This window comes from Desmodus rotundus, chromosome 2, assembly GCF_022682495.2.
Source record: "Desmodus rotundus isolate HL8 chromosome 2, HLdesRot8A.1, whole genome shotgun sequence".
In the NCBI taxonomy this organism is placed as follows: domain Eukaryota; kingdom Metazoa; phylum Chordata; class Mammalia; order Chiroptera; family Phyllostomidae; genus Desmodus; species Desmodus rotundus.
Window position 1 is genome coordinate 4,735,352 of NC_071388.1, and position 27,894 is coordinate 4,763,245.

The window sequence follows — 27,894 nt, forward strand, 5'->3', positions numbered from 1 at the left end:
GGCCATGAGAGCCACAAGTAAGCCTAGTGGCCATTCACCAGCGTAAAGTCACTCACTGACAAAGCTAATGTTTTTTAACTAATTTGTATCGATGGCGAACGTGAAATACAGTGTTAACATCTACGTGGGCCCCTGCCTCTCACTCAGGTTTTGACCACTTCTGGAATGCCTTCAAAGTCTACCAGCATACAGTGATTTGTTTTTTCATTTTTAATAATGGACTTTGCTCTTTATAAAAATACATGTACATTACAGAAAATTCAGAAAGTACAGAGAAAGTTTTAAAAGCTTATTAAAATCACCCTTAGCCCCCCCCCCATAAATATACCGTATATAAACACTCATACTATATTTCCTTCCAGCCTTTTTTCTATGGACTTAGGCCTGTGGTATGCATGAGCTCATGTGTTTTATTAGTTTACTTTGACATATCATATATTTGCTGAGGCCTGAATTTTAATCCTGGGAGTTTCGATTAAACAGGAAGAGCTGGGTCAGAGAGGAAGTCCGGCTTGGCCAGCGGGATTCTGCACTTCCGCGAGCCTAGCTTCCTAGTCTCGTTGTGCACGTTGACACTATGAAATCCTAGTGACTGGATGTGACAACGGAAATCACATGTTACTGGGGGGTTTGGTGTCGATGAAGGTCTCAGAACACACCCCCAGAAAACACCAAGGGTCACTGTACGTGGGGTGCCTTTTCTACTTGGATTACTGTGCTAGTCACTTTCGTTCATGTTGCAGGAATATGGAGGCGCAGAGGTACCTCATAAATCTCCTGTGCTATTTGCTATAAAGAGCGAGTGTCTAGGCACCGAACTGTATAAACACAGCTGGTATGCAGTAAAAGTATTTAGGTAACTAGTGTGTATATTTTGTTCTTTCATATTCCATCCTGTAATGGTACCTAGTACACAGTAAATGTTTAATGAAAGCTGAATACTATTAACTGTAACACTGAAACAATCTCAACAAACCCAAAAGAAAGGGCCACCAGTACCATGGAAAACTACTGAATTATACTAAGTGAAATTGATGTGGAGAGAAAATAAACCTCTGAACTACTTTAAAGCTTCCAGGGTGTCTGTTCACTTGGCAGCATAGCTCAGCAGCGACACCGTGTGGTGGGAGAGCTTTGATTCCCAACAGCTGGGAGCATTTTACAGGAAGCAGAGCCAGAGCAGGCATCTAATACGGAGGGCAGGTGATGGACTTAAGGGTGGGCCGTGTCTAACATAACGGGGTGCCAGGATGCCGGGAGCCTCTCCACGTCACTTAATTCCATGGGGACCAATGAGATCTACTAAGAAGGCTGCAGGAAAGCAAAGCAAACAGAAAGTATTCGGGTCCCAATCTGCCATCCCCAGCTACACATACTGAACCACCAGCACGACGACCACGAGGTGCTCCGAAGTGTCTCTGTCTCGGCATCAGGAGAAGAGCAGAATCACCTCGCTGCCACCAGAAAGGCCATCACAGTGGGCAAGGGGCCACCCTCACATTTCTTTGAGTGACAATCCCTTAGAGAATTTGTATTCCAGGAAAACACACTCTAAAGCTCTAAATTCCTACATTTCCTTCTACAACAGAATCCAGGTCTGCTCAGAGGAGTTGATAAACACTAAGGAGTGGGGATGGACACCCCTTCATACACTCATTCACTCACTCAGCTCCTCGGGCTCCCAAAGTGAAACAGAACCTGGAGGGCAGTGATTGGGACAAGAAAAGTGGCCCACAGCAGAGACAATCCAAGATCAACCAGACCAAATGGAGACTCGAAATGAGAAGTGAACATTGCTGAATTATTCTTTTCCAAAGTTAGAATAGGGGTTTTGCAGGCTTGGAGCCTCGGGGAAATATTTGTGTGCGTATATACAGAACAAGTATTTGCTTTAACCATGTTCAAGCATTTCATTTTCACGGTTAGTGCATGGGGTTACCAACTAAGAGGGGAAATGTATCCCCCAACCCCAGGCAGTTTAAAGAACCTGAAGGACAAAAGGGTGAAGCACCTGCTGTGTATTGTAACACAAGCAGACGCCAATTCAAAGCCTTCGGTATTTCAGGGGATGCCCATCCTAAAGGAGACTCAGGAAAAGCCTCGAGTTCCAAGCTTCTGCTCACAGGAGAGAAACCTGGGGGCACCTTTTCGTCTCCATTGCTCTGTCGAGGAGTCAAGAGGTGCAAGTCCCAAGACCAGTATAGTCAAAAGAACTTCCAGGAAAGGTCACGGAGCATGGTCAAGGGCAAGCCCGGATCTACCTTGTTCCCTGACCTCCCAGGCTGTGAGCCTCCTCCAGGGCAGGGAGGCCCGGCCTCACCTGTCCAGCCCCAGCCCTCCATGCTCAGGAGAGGAGGGAGGGGGAAGGCCTATGAGAGTGACAGTCACACCTCCCCTCACCCACAAGGTCCGGTGGCAGGTCTGTAGATGGGTTGTCTACAAGAGCTGAAGCTCTGAGGACCAGCTTTATTTTGATACTTTTTAATAAAAGTCCCAGACAAATGGAGGTGGTGCTTTTCCTTCTGTGAACAGAACACGTTAAACAGGTAAGTGACGTGCAGCTTTGATTTCCTGGGAAGAGCGTACAAACAAAAGTCACGCCATTAATTCTCAAGAGCACCCAGTAAAAGGAAAGCAAACTGGCTAAACAGTATGTAATGAAAATGCAATTAAAAAAACTGTTCCTTAGATGGAAAAAAAAAAGCACCCACTGCTTTATTATTAGTTTTTAAAATTAAGAATCACTACCTCTAGTACCAGGCACTTGTTAGAAACATGGACACTTGTAACTCCCAACAATCTAATGTTAATATTATTAATTGTAGCATCTTTTAAATAACACAGTCTATACACAACCATTACATGTGTTATTTCATCTAGTCCTCAAACACTCCTGTAAAATACCCTGATCCTGCATGCGCCAGAGTTGGCACCTCTCTTCCCCAGTGAGGGCTCACAGCTCAGCCCTGCTCTGCAGAGCCAGTCAGCCAAGGGGCCGGGAGCTCCTCCTCTTTCAAAAATGTTGGGGTAGGAGATTTAACGTGCTTTTTCCAAGGGAAAGCAGGTCAGTTTGTCGTTTGGAGTCACCTGGACTACTAGATACTTGCTGAATCTGCATGGTTATGTCACTAAACTCACCAATTTCCCTCTTTAGCAGAGACAACAGAAAAGAGTCCCACAAAATAATCTGCCGTAATTAGTGAGAAACTGACAGCTTGGCAAAGCAAAGGGATTAGCAAGAAGACACACCTGGAGAATCTGGCAACCGGCTCCGGTTACCAACCACAGGCAGCACTGCAGACACAAGGCCAGGAAAATCGCTGCACACACTGCCAACCCCAGGGCCATTTTCCTCCCAGGCCCGACCAAGATATAAACGGAAATCCTGAGCCCCCGTGGCCACAAGATGGCAGACGTCAGCACAAAAACAAAACAAACTTGTGATTGAGTTTTCCCTTCCCAAGATTCACTGACAAAGGTCCACATCAGAACAAAGGTTGTCAACCCCGAATGTGAACACTGTGCTTTCCAAACACACTCCTGACACATAAAACAATCACCCTTTCCCCCGTAAAGTGGGGAGGGCCAGAACCTTGACACCTAACACCTTCTCTAAGTTCTAATTGCCTCCCTCTCCCTGTCATGCAAACACCAAAAATATGAGTTACACTTGGACATCTTTAAGGATGCTCTGAAGCCAAAATAGAAACTCAACATGGAAATCAAAGCCGAAGCCCCCTGCAATGGACGAGTTGGCACTGGACGGCTGTTTCGAGGAGGGGCACCCTGGGCTCCCCCGGAGCATGCACACTCACCTCTGCCGCCAACAGTAAGTGAAGGGGTGTTAAGGCAGGAACTTGTCTGGTGTCACAGCTTAGGCCAAGGGTGGTCAGGATCTCCTTAAGGACTTCGTATCTTCGAGCATTGCTAGATTTGAGCAGGTTAAAGTCTCCGGCTTGCACTATCGAAGAGGTGGGAGGTAGTTCTAAGTGCGCCTAAGAGAAGGAAACACCACTTCATCAACGGGGGCCCCTTAAGAGACATTAACAAAAACAGTCTTTCCCAGTGCTTCTGAAAACGTGAGCAGAAATCCTTCTAATGATCAACACAATGTAAACTTTTAACCTGAATAATCAGAAAGTAATGCCAAGACAAAAAAGATGCAGAAGAGCCTATTGAAATCACGGATGTCAGGCTGGGAGGCTGTGCTGGAAACAACCCAGGAGAGTAAACAAATTCTTCCCAGGTCCCGACTATCACTAACCAGTCTTGGGACCTTGGGCAAGTCACTTAACTTGGTTATTTGACCAAAACACTTAGAACTATGGTTGTGCTGAGAACCCACATCACGTCACTCCTGAACTCGAGGAGGTACCCTGGGGTCGGGCTTGAAATGCCCCTCTATCTACTCGTTATAACTACGGGGAAGTAACCCTGGGAGGATGGGAGTCTCATCCCCCATTTAAGAGTGTTTGCAGGAATTCAAACAGATGAGTGGGTTTGGGGGAACCCTGGAAAGGTCTGCCCCATCTCCCTCCTTCACCTGCCTGAGTTTTAAAATTAGGAACTTCATGTATTTAGTCCAGACTTTGCTTTGTGCAGTTAAAATTGAAACAGTATCACCTATCAATGAAAGGTATGAGTCTTGCCGCAGAGGAACGTACCAGAATGTGTAGCTCCTTTGAGATCAGATTCTAACTGGGCCTCAGAGCCTGGGGGGAGCCAGAGTACTGAGTACCCAGGGCAGCAACCTGAGCACGTCTGCTTTTTGTGTGCTTTGGCCAGCGGTCAGAGCTCCCGACCTGAGCTGACGGTATGGGAGCATCATAAAAGTAAAAAGCCTGGCACCAGTATTCCGGCAACTGAAGTCTCTAATTCCCACCCAAGCATTAACCAAGCCAGAAACCCTGTCCCCAGATACTGTCCAAATGGTCCCACTGTTGCAAGTGGAGGCCAGTCTGATGAGGCTCATAGAGCAGTGTCCGCCCGCCCCCAGGACCGCTGATCCCTGCTTCACCCACAAGCAAGCTGGCTGGACGGCAGCAGTAGGAGGTCTGTCCTCTAAACAGCCCAGGGCGGGTGCAGGCAGAAGAGGGAGTCCTCTAAGGGATCCGAATCGTACTGTGTCTCCTGGGCCACAGTTGCAGTCTAACTGTGTCCTCTCCTCCCTGGAGGACGAAGCCAGGGCTGCGGTGGCTGCTGAGCACAGTGGCGGGCCACAGTGAACTCGCACGAGCAAGTGTCAACATGGAGACTGCCCCTTACAGGCAGCACAGATAAAATAAGTGAGGCTCTACCCCTACCTGGGCCCCAGGGAGGGTGGGGGGCTAACTGGCACACGTGCTCCCCAGGCTGTGAACACATCTAAGCAGCACCAAGGAGGGGCGTGGCACGTGCTGTCACGTGCGGAAGATGCAGAGGAGGCGAGGGCAGCTCCCGCATCAGGTGTCCGGCTTCCACGGGGAAGGGCAAGGAGAGCCGCTGAGACTGTGAGGAGCACTTCAGTCGTTCACCAGATTAGACGTTTCCAAAGTGGAAGCAAGAAGAGAGGCCACGTCTGCTCTGCACCTCCATTCATAGCCCCGAAGGCAGAGCGTGTGCGCGGGATGGGCCCTGTGGTCCTCTGTGCGACCCAACCAGTGTCCCCTCCTCTGGCTGGGACTCTGTTACCACAACTGAAACTTCTGAAATGTGGGCCCACTTCTGAAACTTGGCTTCTTCTAAAACGAAGGTTTTTAGAGGGAGGGGGTGCTACCAGCATTTGGTGGGTGGAACAGCTAACACCTGACAAGGCACAGAATGACCCCACAACAAAGGAGGAACTGTCCAGAATGCCCACGGTGCCACGGGTGAGAAACTTCCGTGAAAGCAGAAGTAAGTACTTCTGCCACACGCTAAGTTAAATAAGAAAAAGATATGTTTTTGTATGGTGTCAGGTGGATGCCAGACTAATCAGGGTGATCACTCAGTGTTATATAAATGTCTGGTCACGACGTTGTACACTTGGAACTAATATAATACTGTATGTCACCTATAATTGAAAATTTAAAAATTTAAATAAATAAAGTTAATATCCAATTTGTATTTTAGGTCTGTCTAGAAGGTATCCAGCCATGTACTATGAAAAAGAGAGATTTTTATTTTTTGAAGACACAGATACAAGAAACATTGTACACAGGACAATGATGCCTCAATCCCCTTCAAAGAAGGCACCTCGGGACCTCACAAAGTTCTCCCAATCGCCATTCATATTTTCCTAAATCTCACTGACGGTCTGAAATCTCTTCCCCTTCAAAGCTGGTTTTAGTTTTGGGAAAAGCCAGAAGTCACAGGGCACCAAATCTGAGTTGTAGGGGGCTGAGTCACTCGGGTGATTTGATGTTTTGCCAAAAAACTCTGTACGAGATGTGATGCATGAGTGGGCATGTTGCTGTGATGAAGCTGCCAATCACCAGTTGCCCATGGCTGCGGAGTTCTGAATCCGCACAGGAATGTTCAAGCTTACCGCAAAATTAGATACAGATTCGTTGCTCTACTCGCTCAGTCATTTTGAATGTGACGGCCACACAGTACACACGCTCACTCAACAGTGTCTACCGCCCCCACTGACTAGTACAGTGACGTCGTCATTGTTCACGCATGTGCATTCCAGTCCACTCTCCTAGGCTGGCAGGTTAATCAGTGTCACGCAAACTGTTCTTATATTAAGAATGACTGGACTTTTTCCAGATAGACCTTGTACATACAAAATACGCAGGGTGGGGCAAAAGGATGTTTACAGTCGTTTGTATGGAAAATAATACAATAATTAATAAATAATAAAACAAGAATAAAGTCTGTGTCTGGAGTACTTACAACTGTAAATCTACTTTTGCCAATCCTGTATATACATATTCTTAATCCCTTTTAGAGGTTTTTTCTGGATTTCATGCCAAACTCCTGGCCCCTTTGAGAGTCCAATGTCAGCAGTAATCCACAGCCTTAAATTCTCCCTGCAAACCCGAGCAGTACCGTCGGGACCACAAAATCCCCTTTTCCTTTGTGGTGACGGATGGCAAAGGCCACCAGACAACCACCTACGGTGCAGCTGTGGCTGCCCTTGAAGTGCGTCGCCTCCTCTTACTGGGTGACCTCATTACTCGATTCATTACAAAGCCGAAGGCGATGAAACTGAACAGGGACGGAGGAAACTAACCAGCCCGGGATGACGGTCACTGGCTGGTCGCAGCAGCGAGGTATCGTGGTGACTCAGGCCTGAGGAGAAAACGACCCTGTCACAGAGACCGGGAATCATTTACAATCAAAAATGACACTAATCCTCTGAATCCGATTTCTGAAGCTGCAACACATTGCCCTTTTTTCTAGAGTATCAAATTTTATGGCAGCAATGGGGCCAACTGAAACGGCGCAGCCGGCAGATCCGCTGCGCCACACAGAGAGCCGGGTCGCAGTGGTGCCGACTCACCTTCCGAGTGCGAGTCTGGGCACCAGGGCGGAACACTCGCTGCTCAAAACCAAAATACGGACCTCAGAGGCTGGGTTTTTTAAGTGAATTTTCTGAGAATCTGTATTTGCCAAAGTTACTGTATTTGCAGAGAAAAAGATAAGAGGAACATTTATTAGGCCTCCAAACACAAATTCACGTAGTGGGCAAGCCAGAGAAAACCTGATCGGGTAGTCCATGTCCATCTGTCCTGAGGTCCAGGTTCCTTACTTACGAGCATCTTCGGCTGCGTATTATCTTAGGAACAAATGATGGGGGAATGATAAAGAAACTAACGTTACCCTTGAAAAATGTTTGGTCAGAAACCAAAGAGACTCAGGCGGGCCAGGAAGACAGACAGTATAGGAAATGAAAACAACAACAAAAAAACGAAACAGTTCTCTAATTCAATAAAAAGATTCCTGTAATGAAACAAGGTCGGTTACACTCATCCTGGGAACTATTCTGGGCAAAATATCTACATCTCTTTAGTTGTCTCATTACTTCACCAAAACCTTAAGAACGTTCATCTAACTGGAACAAAAACTTTTGCCTAAAGTCATTAAAAGATTTGCAGTAAGTGATCAGGAATTCTGAAATAGTCTGTCCTGCTACTATTTGCTTAAACAAACAAACAAACAAACAGCTAAAAGGAAAGGGGTAGGGGAAAAAAAACCAGCAGCTGAGCCGCAGGACGGCATGGGATGGGCAGAAAGCAGCCTTTCCTTTCATCTCCCTCTCCATTCTTTTCTTACCTACATATTCATATGCCCTGTATCTAAATCATGTCAATATTCTCTCACTTAAAATTTTTCTCGGCACTCAGATTTTAAGAATGACAAATCACAAGAAAGAAACAGAGGGTGTGAAGATATTTTCCATCACTCACGGCCCTGCCGGTTGGGGAGCAATCCTGAAACCCCCTTCGGAATCACCACCCCAAGATGTTCAACTCGCTATACTCAATATAGATATGACTACATTAACCAGAGAGGTGCTTTGAGGAAGGGAGCGGACTGTATTTTAGAAAGATTATTACCAGTACCGAACAAAACAAGAAAGACTTTTCCAGCTAATCTGTGGTTAACCAGCAATCTTAAATTAGCCGTGACGCCGTCGCCACGCTGCTCCATTACGAGTATTTTGGTTAGATGAGATACTCGCGCAACAGGAAAACGCTGACCTACACCATCTCCTCACATCAGCAGGAACTCCCAGCCGCCAGCCCAAGCGCCCCACAGTGCAGACTCTCGAGCCTCCCAGTGCACAGCCACAGGGGCATAGTCCCCTCGAGGTACCCAAGATCACAACAGGGGCACCACCTCCTTACCTGGCAAAGAACAGCCTCTCCTCCACGTGTTCCAAAAGGCACTTGCACAATCAGCCTGTCCTTGTCCTCGTTGTCCAGGTGGCCCTGGAGCTTGCCCAGGCGGAGCCGCTCCCCGGGACCCTCCTCGTAAACACAGCCACTACTCAGGACGCTGAGCTTCACCTGGCTCTGGTCAGCCTTGGAGAAAATCAAGTCCTGGACTGTCTCCCGCAGTGCGTCCTTCTTGGTCACCTGGAAGCCAGCAAATGTGAAGGACGAAGACAAGCCCAACACCTTCCCTCCCTGAGAAAGGTAGGCCATGAACTTGTGGTGCAGGTCTTTGGGAACAGCCTCCCTGGTGGTGATGACCAACAGCAGACAGTTGTCTGACCACGGGTCTCTGCGTGCGCTCTCCCCTGACAGGAGGTAGAGGGTGTAGTTGTCCGGGTCCACACAGTCGGCCAGGACCGACCGCACCTGCTGGAACCTGTCTAGGGCTTCCTGGGAGTCAGAGCCCACATAGATGAGGATGTTGGGTGCCTTCCCTGTGATGTTGGCCCTCCTCCCTTCTCTCTCAGGGCGGGTGGCGTCAGCAACACCCTCCAAACTGCCACTGGGGTCGTAGGGAAGATCTGGAATGTCCTCTGCAGATGCAAACTTGACAGATTCAATGGTGCTGTTCTCCAGCTCCAAACACTCATGGCAACTAGAGAGATGGAGATGACAGAGCTCGAAGCAGCCCTCCCCTCTGTCACTCTCCTGGGCAGGCTCGCTCCCAGAGGCGCCATCTCCAGCACGCTCCATCCCGCCCATATCAGGCTCAGCCTCAGCAGCAGGGTCAGGGCTCAGCGACAGGACGTGGGCTGGCTGGTTTGTGGCCTGGTCCTTAAGTTTCTTCAGCGCAGAGTCCAGCAGGTGCACTGCTAAAGCATGAGCAGAAAAGACAATCAACTCTTGAGGTTTGTCACGGAGCTCAGTTCAAAAGCTCACGGCACTCCCTGCGCTCCCTTACTCACACTCCCGGGCAGCCACTGCACAGCTCTCCCTGCATCCCTGCCTCAACTCAGTGGCATCCTTTGGAACCACATCATTGCTCCCGCCTGCTAGGAAGGGGCCTCTGAGGATCCCAAGTGAAATCCGAGCCTCCACAACACCCTGCTATACAAGAACAGGAAAACTTCAGATTCCCTCATTGACTAGTAAAGAAAGTGAGCTTGCCCTGGCTGGTGTGGCTCAGTGGATTGAGTGCCAGCCTGTGAACCAAAGGGTCGCCAGTTCAATTCCCAGTCAGGACACATGCCTGGGTTGCAGGCCAGGTCCACAGTAGGGATCACACGAGAGGCAACCACACATTGATGTTTCTCTCCCTCTCCCCCTCCCTTCTCCTTTCTAAAAATAAATAAATAAAATCTTAAAAAAAAAAAAAAAAAAGAAAGTGAGCTTTGCCTGCTTACTTCTAGGTTTGATTTCTTGGGTGTCAATCTCTTATATGATAATGAGACTACAAAACAAACTCATCAAGCTCACCCGGGAAAAAGCCACTCCCGGGACACGTACCGGATCAACTGCGTAGAAAGGGCTTTCCAGTATCTCGTCTTAGGACTGAAATGTAATTTACAATCACCGACCCAGAAACCATTTGCTGAGCACCTGCCACACGTCTGACCAGGTATGAGGCACATGCACGGGGCAAATGGGGAAAGTGAGTGATTTACACAAATTTCCGAGCTAGTGAGTGGCACTCACTGGCTCACTGCTCCTGCTTTAGCCCTGCACCTGCGGGACTTCTGTGGACGTAAAAGGCCAGCTTCAGAGCTTAATTAAGGAAGAACATTTTGTGTATTCCCTACAAAAAAGATGCGCTCCCAAATATTGTGGTATGTATATTTCAAGTAAAAAAACGGCTAAGGTTTAGAACTTCACAATAACACTGACCACGCTTGCCATTCAATCCAACTATAGTCTAGAAACCAGTTATACCGCATTAGATCGGGAGTAATAAATATTACCTGGGTTCTGAATTTGCATGCTAGCTCAAAGACAATGCAATTATGGATATCCTTGTTTAAGAATTTTTAAAACACCAATGATATATTCGGGGTCAAGCACCTCGAAAAACATGACAAATGTATGAATTTTAAACTATTATGGAAATCTGACCTGTTGACTGAATTAAACTGAAAATAAGCATTCCCCTAAGTCATACCAAATAGGTGTGCGCAACAGTCCTTAAGCCAATAATCTATGGCACCTGCTATGAGGAAAACAGTCACTTACAAACAATCTTTTGGGGTATCAGTCCATTAGCCATCTGGAGTCTGTCTTCCATGAATGCCACCCCCAGCTTGCTGAAGTCATCCACACTTGCTTTGGCGATTAATTGATAAGGGTCCCCAGGTCTGCAAGCTAACGGCAAGCAACAGTCTGACCACTTCACAACCTGAGAAAAAATGAATTAGGGAGGAGAGAGAAAAAGAGAGGTTGAGATTTTTCTTCTTTAAAATAATAGATATTTCATTTTTCCCTTCAGCTCCCCATTGCTACATGATTACCATCAACGGTGTTCTGATTTAAATGCTCTCATTTCTACCCAACAGCAGGGCTTACAAAGCATTAAGTATAAGCCTCTCCTTTCAAAGTAAATGACATCTCAGCTGCTTTGCAAGGAACTAAAGGAGGAAAGGGCCATTCCCCAGACCCTGGAAAAACATAAACTTGCCCTTCGGTAAGAGAAATAGGAGTAAACAACAAGTGCACAATATCCAACGGTTCAAAATGTAACCTGTAGACCAGCTTTCCTCAGAGTGCGGACCACACCCACTGCCAAGAAACTCCCCAGGAGCATGGGAAAGCTTCTGGTTCCTGAGCGTGACTCTCTGTCTGGGGCTTCAGACTCCAGAGTTGCAGCCCAGGAATAAATGAGAAATACTAAACATGCGGGAAACTGGGACAAGGAGAGGGGGAGCACCCTGGGGTCCAGAGCCTGGCTCTGCAGTCTGAGGACCTGAGTCTGGGTCAAACTCAGCTAACTGTCACTGTACATCCCTAGGCAAGTCTCAGAGTCACTCGTAAACCAGGAAAAATGATAATATTAATGCCCATTATCTTACAGGTTTGTTGCGTTAATGAGGTTAAAGAGTATAATGCCCCCCAGTAGAGAGCTCAGGACAGGAAAGGGGCTCAGTTCACGAACACTGCTATGATTAGCTGTTAGGAGTCCGGCTTTAAAACCAATAGCAAACACAGTGATCGTTTTCTAAGAGGCCATGAATTCATTTTCTCAGGATTATAATGTCCCAAATCTCATAGTCAGAGATATACAATTTTGAATTCTTTTTTTTATATTGTTAGGCTACATTTTTAGAAATAACTTACTGAAAATAATGAACAAATGCTGGATAAATTAAATAAAACATCATCTTAAAAGCACTGAGGAATGGGCTAGACAATGAAGATCTGCCAGACCAAATGCTGGGGTAAATCCTGAACCCTCAGAGCTAAGGGGAAGTCCCAGAAGCCAAACCACTTCTGCCCTGACTTCCTGTCCAAGCAATTTGGGCTCAAAAGTCAAGGGCCACTGGGCAGAAGGATAGACATATACATCAATGGAGTAGAACTGAAAGTATGGAAATAAACATACACATTTATAGACACTGAATCTGACAAGGTTGCCGAGACAGTTCCATGGGGAAAGAAGAACATGCTGGTACAACCGAACCTCTGCACGCAAATGGACCCCTACCCCAGTCTATGTACACAAGGGACGAACGTTAGCTCCAACTGCATCCAATCATCAATATGAGAGCTAAAACTACAAAACTCTTAGAAGAAAACATACACGCAAACGGTCATGGCCTTGGCTCAAGCAGTGGATTCTCGGATAGGACTCCAAAAGTACAGGTAACAAAAGAAAAAACAGCTAAATTGGACTTCACCGAAATGTTTTGTGTTTCAGAAAACATTTTCAAGAAAATGAGAAGGTAATCCACAAAGTGGGAGAAAATACTTGCAGATCATGTATCTGTTAAAATACTTGTATCCACAGCATATAAAGAACTCTGACAGCTCAACAATAAAAAGACAAATATCCAATTTAAAAATAGGCGAAGGATCTGAAAGACATTTCTCCAAAGCAGATATACAAGTGGTAGTAAGCACTTGAAAAGATACTCAAAATCATTAGTCACTAGGGAAACTCAGATCAAAACTACAATGAAATACGTCACTTCTACTCAGCTAGTTATCGTCAAAAAGACAAAACAAGTGTTGCAGAGGATGTTGAAAAATCCGAACCCAGATACATGGCTGGTAGAAATGTAAAACGGTCCAAGTTTCTGGAAAAGAATTTGACAGTTCCTCAAAAAGTTAAACATAAAGCCCTGGCTGGGTAGCTCAGGTGGATGGAGTGTCATCCCAATGCACCGAGGTTGCGGGTTCGATCCCCTGTCAGGGCATATACTGTACAAGAAGCAACCGATGAATGCATAAATAAGGGGAACAATAAATCGATGTTTGTCTCTCTCTCTCTCTCTCTCTCTCTCTCTCCCCCTCCCTTTCTCTCTTTAAAATCAATTTTTTTTAAGTTGGGAAAAAAAGGTCAAACAAAGTTACAAATGACCCAGCAATCCCACTCCAGGTATGTACCTAAGAGAACCGAAAACATATGTCCGCACACAAAACCCATACACACGCCAAAAATCCCGTATATGAGTATTCACAGCAGAGCTCCTCGTAATAGCCGAAGAGTGGAAACAACCCAAACACCCATCAGCAGATGAGTGGAGAAATAAAATGTGTACAGTCATACAATGGACTCAGCCGGGAACGGAATGAAGTATTGATACCTGTCGCGACACAGATGAGTCCTGAATACACTATGCTAAGTGAAGGAAGCCGATAACTGAAGGTCACACATTACATGACTCTATTCATATGAAATATCCAGAACACTCAAAGCTGACGGGTGCGTAGTTTCTCTCTGGGCTGATGAAAGTGTTCTGGAATCAGACAGTCGTGATGATCGCACACCTGCTGAACTGTAAGTGCACACTTGAATGTGTGAATTACACCCCAATTTTAAAAAGAAAAGGAAGGTCGAGGCAGTTTGTTTCCCCACCGTTCCAGGATAGCCTGGCCGACACAGGACTCCCGAGTCTCACTTCCCCAAGTTGAATCCTGGCTCCTCTGGCTAACAGCTGTGTGACCCAAGCAAGTCAGTGAACTCTCTGCGCTTTGGTGTCCTGTCTGTAGGGGGTTGGTGCCAAGAGCATCTACCTGGGAAGGGTACTGAGGACCTAAAGGGGGTAACACATACAGCATCTGGCCCTGAGGGGGCGCTCTGATGCCAAAACATGGAGTCTTTAGAGCAAGTGTTCACAGCAGGGACCATATCACCCCCACGTGGGTTGGCAGAATGTGGTGTGGAGAGAAAAAATCCCAGATATCACAATGGGTTTGGCCCTCCAACGCTCAGCCGTATCCCACAAAATCTTATTCCATAGTATTTCACTTCTCTCTCAGAGAGCATTCAGTGGAACTTAATTTTTCTCCTAAGGGAAATAATTTTAAAAGTTGATGAACACTGTCTTAGAGGGAAACATAATAAAGACAAGTCTTTAAGGTCAAAAGATTAAACCCATTCACCAGCCTGGCACATTTAGCAGAAGAGAAGCCTCCTTGCTTCCCTGTGGCTCCACCTGCAGCCTTCCCTCCAGGTGGTCACCTGCTCCTCCCACTTGCTCCCAGACACAGCTCTAGGGAGTGGGATTCCTCCGGAGGGTCCCCTGACCTAGGTTTCAGTCGAACTCTGCATTTCAAAGAGGGCACCTTCGGTCAAATGAGAGGTGAAGCTTACAATTTAGACAAGGCCCAGCTTTGAGAATAGAGAAGGGATGTGCGTCCATGAGGATAAGATAAACTCTCACCTTGGCAAGAGCTGACTGTTCTGCAGAGGGTGAATGGGGAACTTGAAAGGACCAGGGCAACCTCCCGCACGAAGCTAAAAGCATCTTTGTTCTCTGCTGCTATCGCTGGCAATCAAAGAGGAGGAGCGCTCAGCCGGCGGACAGCCGGCCCTGCCTTTGGGTGTTCAGACATTGATTTAGCACCCTGCTGGGGCAAGCGCTGGGCGAGCTACGCCCCACAGTCAGCACTTAGTGTAAGAGGAGCCGATCGATCGTTAACTTCTCACACACCTCTGAAGGGGCAGAGAAGTGGGAGATAAAGCTGGGGAGGGACAGGAAGCATCCTGAGAACAATGTACACACATCACTGATCAAGTTTCTCAGCTCCGCCAGCCGTTTCCTCTCTGAAGTGCATTTCCTTTCCCTAGGAATGCGGTCCAGGAGCACAGACCGTGCAAACTCCAGCAAGTCGCACTGGGTGCTCTGATCAAAGCACAGCCTCGCTGTCACCCATCTCCTCCGGGGCCCAGGGGTGTCTGCCTTCCGGGGGCTAAAAGCAAACAGGGCCCCTGCAATATGCACTTCGAGAGGGAGAAACAAAGGGGTAGAGAAAAGACAGGGGAAGTCAAGCAAAAGGCTGATCCCAAAGATCAAAGCCAAGGAAGCCCTGGGCGGCCCTAAACGGAGGGATTTCTCACAGAAGCAGGGCAGAAATGCCATCTGTAACCAGTGACTGAAGCTGCACTGATTACAGCCAGCAGTGTCCTGTCCGCTCCCTCACCTTCACCCCGTCCGTGTCCACGAGGGATGCCCAGGACCAAACAGCACAAACGAAAGTCATCTGAGATATCCCAAGTTCAAAAAGGTACTTTAAATACCTGTGAGAGTTGTGTAGTCTTAACAATGTAAAAGAATGGAAGAGCTCATCAAGCTCAACAATCTCTCTTCCCTAAGATATTTTCTACTGAATATCTTAGGATCCTGTCAAATTCACCTGACTTTAGAGTCAGGTGAAAAATACACACAGATTCGTAAGAGGCCCCCAGAAGGCAAAATCCCATCAAGCAGTCAACCTGTATGGACTGCAGACTCCGTGAGAAGACAGTGAGCTATGATGTCCACTCCTTTCTAGTTCCGAAGCCCAACTTACCAACCAGAGCTCGGTGTAATAGCCAGGGCGGTCGGGAAACAGCTCTGGACTTCTCCAGCTCCTGGCTGCAAGACCCACAAACTGGGTCACAGGCAAAATGAGCTAACTGGACAGACAACCCTTGGTGGACAGGCATCTTTAGACTCCCAGAAAATTAAGAATTACGCAACCGCCATTAGCAAGAGTCTAATGAAATCCTCCTTCAAAGGTGGGTTAAATGGGATAACTGTGGCAGAGAAGCTCATTATCTCCCCATATCTAGTCTGTCTTCCTCCCTCGTAGTAATACAGCTCCAGTTTTCTCTGAACCCATGGCTGTGCAGTTACGGAAGGTATTTCTCAGTCTCCCCTGCAGCTGAACTGATGAGAGGACAAGTGAAGTCTGAAACTTCTGGGTCTCAATTTTAATTTTTTTCCTTTAGAGAAAGGGGAAAGGAGGGGGGGGAAAGGGAGAGAAGCATCGATGTGAGAAACACCAATCGACTGCCTTTCATACACGCCCTGACCGGAGACCAGACCCACAACCTAGGCATGTGCCCTGACGGGGAATCCAACCAGTGACCTTTCATTCTGCGGGACAGAGCCCAACCCACTGGACCACACCACCCAGGGCTGGATCTCAATTTTAAAAAGGAAACTGGCTATTGCCCACCTTCACTGTTCCCCCATTCTGAGGACTGGCATGCGGATGAGGCTGACTGCTGTGGTAGTAGCAGGGGTGGAAGCAGCCACAGTGCCCATTAGTAGATGTGTGGATAAAAAGCTGTGGTACATTTACACAGTGGAATACTACTCAGCCATAAAAAAGGAAATCTTACCTTTTGCAAAAGCATGGATGGACCTGGAGAGTATTGTGCTAAATGAAATAAGCCAGTCAGAGAAAGACAAATATCATATTATCTTACTTATATGTGTAGTCTAATGAACAAAATAAACTACCAAACAAAATAAAAACAGACTCATGGATATACAGAATAGACTGATAGCTGTCAGAGGGAAGGTGGGTTGGGGGACTGGGTAAAAAAGGCGAAGGACTTAAGAAAAAAACAAAAACAAAATTCATAGACACGGACAACAGTATAGTGATTACCAGAGGGAAAGGGGATTGAGAGGAGGAATAAGAGGGTAAAGTGGGATAAATTGACGGAAGGAGACTTGATTTTGGGTGGTGAACACACAGCACAATATACAGGTGATGTATTATAGAACTGTACACCTGAAACCTACATAATTTTATTCACCAATGTCACCCCAATAAATTCAATAAAAACTTTTTTCAAAAAACTTTGATTTGCCGTGGCTGGTATGGCTCAGTAGATTGAGTGCCTGCCTGCAAACCAAAGAGTTGCCAGTTTGATTCCCAGTCAGGGCCCATGGCTGGATTGCAGGCCAGGTCCCCAGTAGGGGGCATGCGAGAGGCAACCACGCATTGATGTTTCTCTCTCTCCATTTCTCCCTCCCTTCTCCTCTCTCTAAAAATAAATAAATGAAATTAAAAAAAATTTTTTGAATCAACTTCCAGGCAGCCATCAAAAAAGAAAAAAAAAAAAAAAAAAAAAAGCCCAGGCCAGTTGGCTCAGTTGGTTGGAGCACCAGCCCATGTCCTACAACGTTGCAGGTTTGATCCCCAGTCAGGCCATACACAGGAGGCAACCAATGTTTCTCTCTCACATCGATGTTTCTCTCCCTCTCCCTTTCTCTCTCCCTTCTTCTCTCCCTTCCTCTGTCTCTAAAATCAACACTAAAAAATATTCTCGGGTGAGGATTAAAAATATGTATATAAAAAAAATGCCAGCCACCAGACACCACCACATCCTGCTTTTGCACGAACTTTCCGGGCTGTTGCCACAAGCGATGTGCAGTGGGAAATACCTGTCCAGGAACTGCTCCTTCACCTTTCCCCCTTTCCTATCGGCAGCCAATGTAAACTCTTCCAGAATGACGTACATTGTTTCTCCCCAAACCCATGAGATAAAAGAGCCCCAGCAGCTCTAGGGCAGGGGGCATGTTTGTCTTCTCCATGCGGCCCTGATGCTGGTGGGTTAGACTGGATGTCCTAGGACCTGGTCCTTCTTCTAGTACCCTGTGGCTCCATAGACCCGTTCTTTCAGGACACCTTTCAGCCTCAACGGTTTTTGTTCAGGATAGGGATGGACTAAATGACCTGGGGGACTGGAGCCGTGCTGCCCGATAATAACACAGTGTGGGCCACGGACACAAGCCACACGGGTGCCACATTAAAAAAGAAAAACAGGTCAAAGTAACTTCACTGACATATTTTAATTTAACCCAAAATATCCAAAAAAAAAAAAAAGGGAGTCACAAAGTCCAGGCAAAAGCGCTCATAGAAAGACAAATTGAGTTTTCATTAAGATATACTGTTTCCTTACAATACATAAGCGAAAATCATGTTACTCACAGGGTCTGAAGAAGATGGTCTCTGTGAATTCTCACCTTGCACCCAAATGCTCTCTGTCACAAATGCTATGTGTTCGGTTTCAAGTATAAGAGGAGAAACAAGAAACAGGGCCCATTTGTTCAAGTCATCAATAAGCTGGATAGAGAGAAAGGAAACATACACAAAAAAGGATTTAATATCACTTCAAACCACAATTGCCACTCACCTCAACATCTGGGACATCCCTCCTCTACAATTCCAGGTGGGATCTAAATAAGGTTCTCCGGTTCCCTCCCATAGGCCACACTCACCCTGCATTTCTTGCTTCTTGTTGAACCGTGGCTCTCCAAACAGCCGAAAAATGCCCTCTACAACTCATGACAACTTTAACATCTGTAGATATTTGTTAACAAGCCACTGATTCTGAATCTGGGCTTATTCCTGCCGTTCCTTACTATTTACACTAGAGCACGTAGGAGCTTTCCAGTTGACAACTTGGAGGGACATGTACATCCTGGTAGCCAGAAGCCTGTTACTAACAGATGCCTGAAGAGCTGTTCCTCCATTTCCTCCAAGATTGATAAATCCACTAATATCTGCTCTCCTTCCTGAAATCTCTCTAAAAAGACAGCAAATCAATTTTAAGTCTTTAACCTATGAAAAACAAGACACACCCCGAGCAGAACCAGAACAGAAAAAGCTGAAAGCTAAGGCTGCAGGGGGCAAGCCTTAGCATCACCACCAAAAAAAAAAAAAAAAAGAAAGAAAGAAAAAAGGCACTTGGGTCAGGCTGCCCAGTGCTACAGGTCAGCTCAGCCCTTGCTGGGAAGATCAGGAGGTGCTTCCACCAAGCCCAGTAACCTGGTGCCTAGTGCGCGCTTACTATCTGTTGAACTAATAAAAGAATGAAAATTTGGAGGAGAAAAAAACTCCTCTGTGTGAGTAAATATAATTATCAAAATAAGAATTAAAAACAAAAAACAGACTGTCCACTTTACTCCGACATGGAAAATGGGCACATCAAACAAAACCCTGAAATTTCCCAGTTTGTATAAACTATCTTTGATTATAGTTCTCAGTTCTCATGGGACCTTCAATTACATACCTTCTGCATGTGTGCATCTAGTTTTGCATATGTAAAATATAAAGGCAACAGAAGCATGAGAGTCAGTTCTACAGTTATTTCAGTCCAGGCAGATGGACAGTAAGGCATCCACTGAACCAAATCATCAGCCCCATGATATTTTAAATCTTAAAATAACAGTAGCTAGCCCTGGCCAGTGTGGTTCAGTGGGTTGGAGCATTGTCCTGTAAGCTGAAAGGTCACGGGTTCGATTCCAGTGCACATGCCTGGGTTGCGGGTTTGGTCCCTGGTGCAGGGCATAAAAGCAACTGATCGATGTTTCTCTCTCACATTGATGTTTCTTTCCCTCTTTCTCCATCCCTTCCCCTCTCTCTAAAATCAATAAGCACATCCTTGGGGGAAGATATCAGTAGCTAATCACAAATAAATTGTCAGGCTTTCTAGTTGGAGGCCTTAACCATCAGGGCTGAAACCCAACAACCACTAAACATGCCTTCATTCACTGGGATACCGAGTGATGTTACAGGTCAAGTGGCAAAGCTAAACTGACCCAGACCTTAGGGAGAAAAAAATAAAAGCTGGAAAGATGAACTGTGATTTAAACTGAGGGCACAAGCAGGGCAGTCCCATCCAGTCTGGGTGGGTGAGACAGTGATATCTGAGCAAAGCTCTGGGGTCAGCCTAACTATGCCAAGAGCTGGGGGCACAGCAAGTTACAGAACCCCTTGAAAGCCCAAGGCAGGTTTGGGTGGAGCAGTGGGCACGGGATGAACAGCATTAGTTAGTTGCTGAAGTTAGCAGAAGACCAACAAAGTCATGGAGATGTTCTAAAGTGAAACCGTCTTCCAAGAAAAGTAAAGACATTTACCTCTCAGTATTTTTGAAAATTCAAAATTTCCACTCTAATCCTTACAGTTTTGGGTTTGTTGTTTTTTTTTTTTTAAGTAAATGATCCAGTTTGGAAAGCGGTACGATAGAAAAATCCACCCCTCCATTTGTCCTCACTTATCTTCCTCAACTAGGGTTCCTTGAGAGAATTAGGTTCTCTTGCCTTCAGGCATCCACTGTATATAATAAGTGAATTTCACCCCTTTGCATCTAGGCGGTGCCAGATATGCACTCTCTTAGATCTGAGACAGTTACTTATATTCCATGTGTTAGAGCAGACTAACAAGGAAGGATCGTTTTGATTTGCTAGCAGCACAGTATAATCCCATACCTAAGCATAACCTCAAAAAAGTACTCAAACCTAAAATTTTAATTCCCACCCGGTGGTAGGGTGCACAGATACAAAATCTCATTTTAATGCTAAAAATGAGTCCACTTTCCAGAAGGAAAGGGCAAGAAACTGATGAAAAGCAAAACACTTGGAAATGTTCATGAAAATAACGTCAGGGACCTCCATGGAAATTTGCGCAGAACCGCACTGTGAATCAAGTCCTTCGCCAATGGAAAGATCGGAAAGAACTATAGTTCCTTTTACAGAGCGCAGAGGTTTTTTGCAGAGATTAAACCACAGCGCCTACTGAACTTGTAGACACCAGGCTAAGTACTGGGCCAAAAAACAAAGACTGTGCAAACCGAAATGAAACCTGCCAAGACAATCGGTGGAGTGCCCCGGCTGGCAAATGATGCAACTGACAGGACAGGAAGACCGGCAGTTTGCGTCCCTTCGGAGACATCTGACCGAAAGCTGGGGATCTGCTGCCTTTCTCTAAATTCACTTTCAACCAAACTCCAGCCCAGAGCCGAGAGAATGACAGACTAAGCGGGCAGTGCTCGGGGGTTCAGAGGTAATGGCCACGGCAGGGTCACAGGGGTACACGCCTATTTTGTAATGCCAAGAGCCTGGAGTCCAGACATTCGACCTCGCGTGCCATGGGGAGGTGACCTCGTCGCCTTTCAGTTTCGGATATCTGGTACCCTTATCAGGGTTCCCTTGGGCATCTCGCGCAGAAGGACCCCAGGCCGCGGGCCCTTGCCAGCGCAGAAAGTGCTCCTCCGTTTCGCACCGCCTAGGGTGGGCGGGCGCTTCCGGATTGGCTTGCAGGGTGTGGGGCCCGGAGGTCACGACCCCCGCCCTGCCGCCCCGCCCCCCACAGGCTCCACCCCCATCACGCCCCGTTCTGCCCTCCCCTCGGCCCCGCCCCCAGCCCCGCCGCTGCCCGCCCACCTGGCTCTCACAGACACAGAAGACGCGGCCGCCGTGGCTCAGGCACACGCGGGCATCCCGGGGCTGCGCGGCCGCGCCGCAGAACGTGAAGGAACAGCGTGTGGCGAGCAGTCGCCGCACTGTGGTGCGCACGAGCGCGGCCGGCCGGCGTCCCCAGCGCGCCCACAGGTACAGGTAGCAGAGCGTGATGAGCATGGCCGGCCGTCGCGGGGACGCTCACGCTCCCCGGCAGACCAGCCCCTCCCCTCCACTCCCCCTTGCCGGAAGGGGCGGAGCCGCGAGGGAGAGGCCACGCGGGGAAGTGGGGTGCGATGAGGAGGAGGGGGAGAGCAGTGTGTGCTGCTCTGCACGGGTGTGTTGTGATGGGTGCAATGGAAGGCCGTGGGGGAGGATGATAAATAGGTTGAGCCCTAGGGGAGTAGGCCCAACGGCTGCCCAGCCTGTCGAAGCCAGAGTCCCGCCTCCCCTCCTGGACCAGTGGGAGGCTGATTGAGGAAGGGGCTGTGCATGTTTATAACATGAATTAACCAGCGCCATACAGGGCACCAAAATGTGCTGGTAGCCTCCACCCAGTACAGTTGGGAAAAGAAGGTGAGGCCTTACATAAATTCATACAATGCAATAAAATATTGGGTTGGCCAAAAAGTTCCTTTGGGATTTTCCTGTAACATGGCTCTAGTAGCGCGTAGTTAGTTCTCTTCATTTGAAACAATTTTGTTAGATTGTACTGTGACAGCTGTCATATCAGTGTGCATTAAAAAACTTAACAAAATTGGTGAGTTTTTGTGTAGCCATTTTAATAGTGAAGATGTAAGAAAATATGCAACATTTTCCGCATTTTTTAAGTTGTTCCAAGAAAGATAAAAACGCAACTGAAACACAAAAAAAGATTGGTGCAGTGTGTGGAGAAGGTGCTGTGACTGATAAACGTGTCAAAAGTGGTTTAGGAGGTTTCATGCTGCAGATTTCTCACTGGACCATGCCCCACAGTCAGGTAGACCAGTTAAAGTTGATAGAGATCAAATTGAGACACTAACTCAGAACAATCAGAGTTCTACCACACACGAGAAAGCCGACATACTCAAAATATCCAAATCAATAAAGTTATTGGTGAAAGTGAAAAATGTGTCTTTTATTTTATGGGAGAAAACCATATGGGCTTTGTGGCCAACCCAGTATTTCTTCTGGACTCTGTGCAGTTTAAAGCAAGGGCAGGAAAGAAGTTGAAGACAGATCAGGAGTAAAAAGCTGCCTGGTGTTCTTGTATGTGTGAATCGCCACTTTGACTGTGAGCACCTAAAACCAGTAGAAAAAGGAAAATATCAGCTATTCAGTATTCTTGTCCCTTAAGAGAAGCATAATTATTCCTGGCATGGACGGATGAGACTTCTCCCATGGAGCCTCATTTTTTTCAGAGGCGGTATGTAAAGAAGCACTGAGGACAGGACACTATGGACATCACTTACTCATAGGATCGCCAGAGGTGGAGCAAATCCACCACAAGTGATGGACAGTTCCCTCACCACTCTGAAGCACATCCAAGATGGTCCCTGAATCACCTCCTACTCTGGCCTTTGCTGTAAGTCACAGGAGGCAAACACAAGGCCTGCGGGCCGAATACAGCCCTCCACCTTGTTTTATCAGGCCCGGCACCTTGCTTCTACCTGGCAGCAGCACCAAGCTCCTTGCCCCTAGTTAAGGAGTAGTTACATTTATACAGCCCTAAAATGACATTCGGCCCTTTGAAGGCAACTGCGAGGCTGATGTGGCCCTCGGTGAAAATGACTCTGACACCCCTGCTGTGAGTGGATGGCGAAATACAGTCAAAGCAGTCCGGTACACCACTCCCAAGTCTTACTTCATACACGGACAGGTTTTAAAGTGCCCTGGTCCTTTATTCACCTTCTTTAAAAAGCAGTATAGGGCTCTGGCCAGGTAGTTCAGTTCGTTAGAGCATCGTTCCAAAAAGCCAAGGTTGCGGGTTCGATATTCGGTCAGGGCACATATAAGAATCAACCAATGCATGCATCAGTAAGGGGAACAACAAATCAATGTGTCTCTCTCTCCCTTCCACTCTCTGTTTAAAAATCAATAAATACATTTAAAATAGCAGTATAGAATACCCACTGTCAGAACCTCAGACTTCCAGGCAGATGACATAGGAAATTCTCCCATTGTACATAGCAGTGATAGATTTAAAAGGAGACAGATGCCAAGAAGAAATAACTGGGCTCAAAGACAAGGTAAGCATCACAGTGGACCGGAAACAGAAGAAAGACACCAGCGAGCAGGGCTGAAGCCATACATACTCTACTGTGGCAGCTGGGAAGTGGGTCCCTGCATGGGAACAAGACCTAAAACTGTGTTACTGCAGAATGAAGCATAATGAGTGAGCCCCTCTGAGGGGGGACTCAGCCCCTCCATGAGGACACAGGGCTACGAGTCAGGAATTAGAACATGAAAAGGCTTAATAAATGATAAACCCTAATGTTTTCCTAGGCAAACATTTCAGATAGCCTTCTTGGAGTTCACTGAATTTAGGCTCTAATGATCAGTCTCCCCACCCGTGCCAGGTATGGAGAGGTCATCTCTTCTCCCCGAAGGTCACAAGCATCTCTAGTTTCCCCAGATTCCTTAAGAGCTCTGCACCCTCACCTTCCACAGACAACATGACTCCATCTGACCAGAATGGGAGCTTTCCAAGGTGACCCTTAGATGTTTCACGATGTCATGGTCTCGGAAGACATCATGGGAAGATGTGGAGGTCAAAACTGTCCACCAGCTCTGGCCTACAAAGAATGGGGATCGTATTGGGTCAACCTGAACAGAGAAATGGCTGAGGTCCCTCCTGCCCCTTTGACTGAGGAGCACTGACACCGCTCACAGCCAGGAAGAAGAGGAGTGCAGGTGGACGAGGAGGGTAGGAGAAGTTCAACGGTCACACAGAAGGCTCTGTTTATGATCCCACCTGAAATGATGGAGCTTAGCTTCGTCACCCCAGAGAGCAATGGAAATGGGGACAGAGGCAAAAATAAGACATCAGGGATCTTACTCTGTGTACCTGATGCTCACCCTGTCCCTTGCTACTCAAGGAGGGGTCCTTGGCATCAAGCAGCAGCAGCATCACCTAGGAGATCATTAGAAATGCAGAGTCCCAGGCCCCGTCCTGGACCCAATGAGTCAATATCTGCACTTTTTAACAAAAAACCCCAGGTGATTCACAAACACATTCAAGTTTGAAAAGGGCTGCCGAAGTCTCCATCTATTAGCCCCTGCCTCTGAGTTGCTCTAGACTCTTAAGACTTCCAAATTGTTGTGGAGAATAAAACCACAGACAAGGAGTTTAAAAACAAGACTCCACCATTTATAAGACCATCACTGTAGGAAGGATGGTGCTCTTACTAGCCAGCAACTGCAGACCACCTCAGTTACCCATCAATGACTGAGAAAAGCCTTCCCAAACTCAAAATCTCTAGTCCCCCACCCTTAGGAGGCCTGTGATGGAAGTGATGGTTTGGGGGCAGGGCAGAGTCTAAACCAAAAGAATGTCAGTCCCCTAGAGGAAGCTGTTCTGTCCCACGTTAGACAGGTGACAGCTCGTCCCCAGAGGAAGTCTGTCAGAGTGACATTAGCTCTGTCTGAACTTGGGGAGCATTCAGCATGCTGATGGTTCAGTGGCCAGAGCTGAGAAGCATAGTTTGTTTTTGAAATAAAATCCCAATTTTGTAGGAAATGATGAGTGGGTGCTAAAATTTAAGTAACTATAACTGTAAACAGTCCATTTTTAGCAGTCATAATACATAGTCTTTGTTTTATAAATAAGAGTCTGTTCCCTCCACAAGTGTTAGACTTCTAAACCAGTTCACAAATTTAAATGTTCAGACATTCTAGTGTCTCAAGAAAGACCATCTGTTTAAAAAGGTGCTCTCTGAAAAAAAGTAATTGAAATACATATGTAATTGGAATCAGGAGGTTTGTGTTGGCAAAGACTGTAAAATGTGAAGAGCTTTGAATACTTGCTAATCCCTGCTACACATTTCCTAGTCAGAAAATGTCCGTGTAACCCTCTGTGTGTGTGGTTAAAAGTTAAGCGAATTAAACTACTTTAAAACAATAATCCTTTTTCTTATTGGTTTAAACTAAAAAAAAAAAAATGCAGTTTTTGACAGAGAAATAAGCCACCAGCTTGGGCTGTGATCGGGGCCTCAAAAGGGAAAAGAAAGTTGTCACTTTAAATCTTGCTGATTAACAAATGCCAGGGCCCTTGTAAAGGCAGGGGTCAAACCAGCGACCACTACCCTGGGTCGAAGATGGACTTGGGAATCCCAATGTTTAAAAACATTTTTTCCACATAGGAAAATTTTGTATTAAACATCTTTTAAATTTTCATAAATAATTTCTTATAATTATATAATGTAGCTTCAAATCTTATTATTTTAATTGCATTTTATTTCTATAAACTTTGATTATTGTCCTAATATTATTTCTTTTAGAAGTTTTATATTTATCAAAAGGACCCAGAGTTCTATGCCAGAGCTGTCTGTAATTAAAAATACAGAACTGCCGGCCAAGATGGAGGCATAGGTAGACACACTGCACCTCCTCGCACAACCAGAAGAAGGACAACAACAATTTAAAAACAAAAACAACAAGAACTGACAGAAAATCAAACTGTATGGAAGTCCGACAACCAAGGAGATAAAGAAGAAACACTCACCCAGACCGGTAGGAGGGGTGGAGATGGGCTGCTGGGCAGAGAGGACTCACAGCAGCAGCTGGCTGACCTTTCGAGGCAGTGGCTGGTGGAGCGGGCAGTCCCACATTCACATGTGGATAAACCAGGAGGAACAACTGGTGAGCGAGACAGACCCGCAACCCAGGGTTCCAGTGCAGGGAAATAAAGCCTCAAAACCCCTGACGGAAAACACCAGGGGGGTGGGGGAGGCAGTGGGAGAGACTCCCAGCCTTTCAGGAGAGTTCATTGGAGAGACCCACAGGGTCCTAGAATGTACACAAACCCACCCACCCAGGAATTGGCACCAGAAGGGCCCAACTTGCTTGTGGGTAGCGGGTGAAGTGACTGAAAACCGGCAGAGAGTGGGGCAAGTAGCTCTGTTTCCTCTCAGACCTCCCCAACCCCCCTGCCACATACAGCGTCACAAGACAGCAACATGTGTTGCTCCGCCCTGGTGAACACCTAAGACTCCGCCCCTTACTACATAACAGGTGGGCAGAGACCAAAAAATGGCCCAAATGAAAGAACAGATCAAAGCTACAGAAAAAAATACAACTAAGTGATGAACAGATAGCCAACCTATCAGATGCACAGTTCAAAACACTAGTAATCAGGATGCTCACAGAAATGGTTGAATACGGTCACAAATTAGATGAAAAAATGAAGGCTATGAAAAGTGAAAAAAAGGAAAATGTACAGGGAACCAATAGTGATGGGAAGGAAACCAGGACTCAAATCAACGGTGTGGACCAGAAGGAAGAAAGAGACGTTCAACCAGAAAAGAATGAAGAAACAAGAATTCAAAAAAATGAGGAGAGGCTTGGGAACCTCCAGGACATCTTTAAACGTTCCAACAACCGAATTATAGGGGTGCCAGAAGGAGAAGAGGAAGAGCAACAAATTGAAAACTTATTTGAACAAATAATGAAGGAAAAATTCCCCAATTTGGCGAAAGAAATAGACTTCCAGGAAATCCAGGAAGCTCAGAGAGTCCCAAAGAAGTTGGACCCAAGGAGGAACACACCAAGGCACATCATAATTACATTAGCCAAGATTAAAGATAAGGAGAGACTCTTACAAGCAACAAGAGAAAAGGAGACAGTTACCTACAAAGGAGTGCCCATAAGACTTTCAGCTGATTTCTCAAAAGAGACACTGCAAGCAAGAAGGGGCTGGAAAGAAGTATTCCAAGTCATGAAAGGCAAGGACCTAATCCAAGATTACTCTATCCAGTAAAGCTTTCATTTGGAATGGAAAGGCAGATAAAGTGCTTCTCAGATAAGGTCAAGTTCAAGGAGTTCATCACTACCAAGCCCTTACTATATGAAATGTTAAAGGGATTTATTTAAGAAAAAGAAGATAAAAAAGTATGAACAGTAAAATGACAACACACTCACAGTTATTAACAACCGCACCTAAAACAACAACAAAAACAAACTAAGCAAACAACTAGAACAGGAACAGAACCACAGAAATGGAGATCACATGGAGGCTTATCAGCAGGGGAGTGGGAGGGGGAGAGAAGAGAAAAAGTTACAGAGGATAAGTAGCATAAATGGTAGGTAGAAAATAGACAGGGGGAGGTTAAGAATAGTATAGGAAATGTAGAAGCCAAAGAACTTATATGTATGACCCATAAACATGAACTAAAGGAGGGGAA

The 27,894-nt window shown here is 46.4% G+C and overlaps 1 protein-coding gene across 7 annotated transcripts in view; it reads right to left on the reverse strand.

Moving 5' to 3' along the window:
- HLCS (holocarboxylase synthetase) overlaps positions 1-27,894 on the reverse strand; it is a 170,117-nt gene that overhangs the window by 134,244 nt on the left and 7,979 nt on the right. For 2 of the 7 annotated variants that reach the window (XM_053916959.1, XM_053916964.1), the window contains exons 2-5: positions 18,264-18,398; positions 11,070-11,232; positions 8,814-9,715; positions 3,816-3,995 (exon numbers count right to left, since the gene is read on the reverse strand). In XM_053916959.1, coding sequence (XP_053772934.1) covers positions 3,816-3,995; positions 8,814-9,715; positions 11,070-11,121 — 1,134 coding nt within the window. In that variant the 5' untranslated portion in view covers positions 11,122-11,232; positions 18,264-18,398. Of the gene's footprint in view, positions 1-3,815; positions 3,996-8,813; positions 9,716-11,069; positions 11,233-18,263; positions 18,399-21,499; positions 21,732-27,894 lie in introns of those variants that run through there. The other 5 variants (XM_053916943.2, XM_053916966.2, XM_053916956.2 and 2 more) reach the window with 4 other exon arrangements.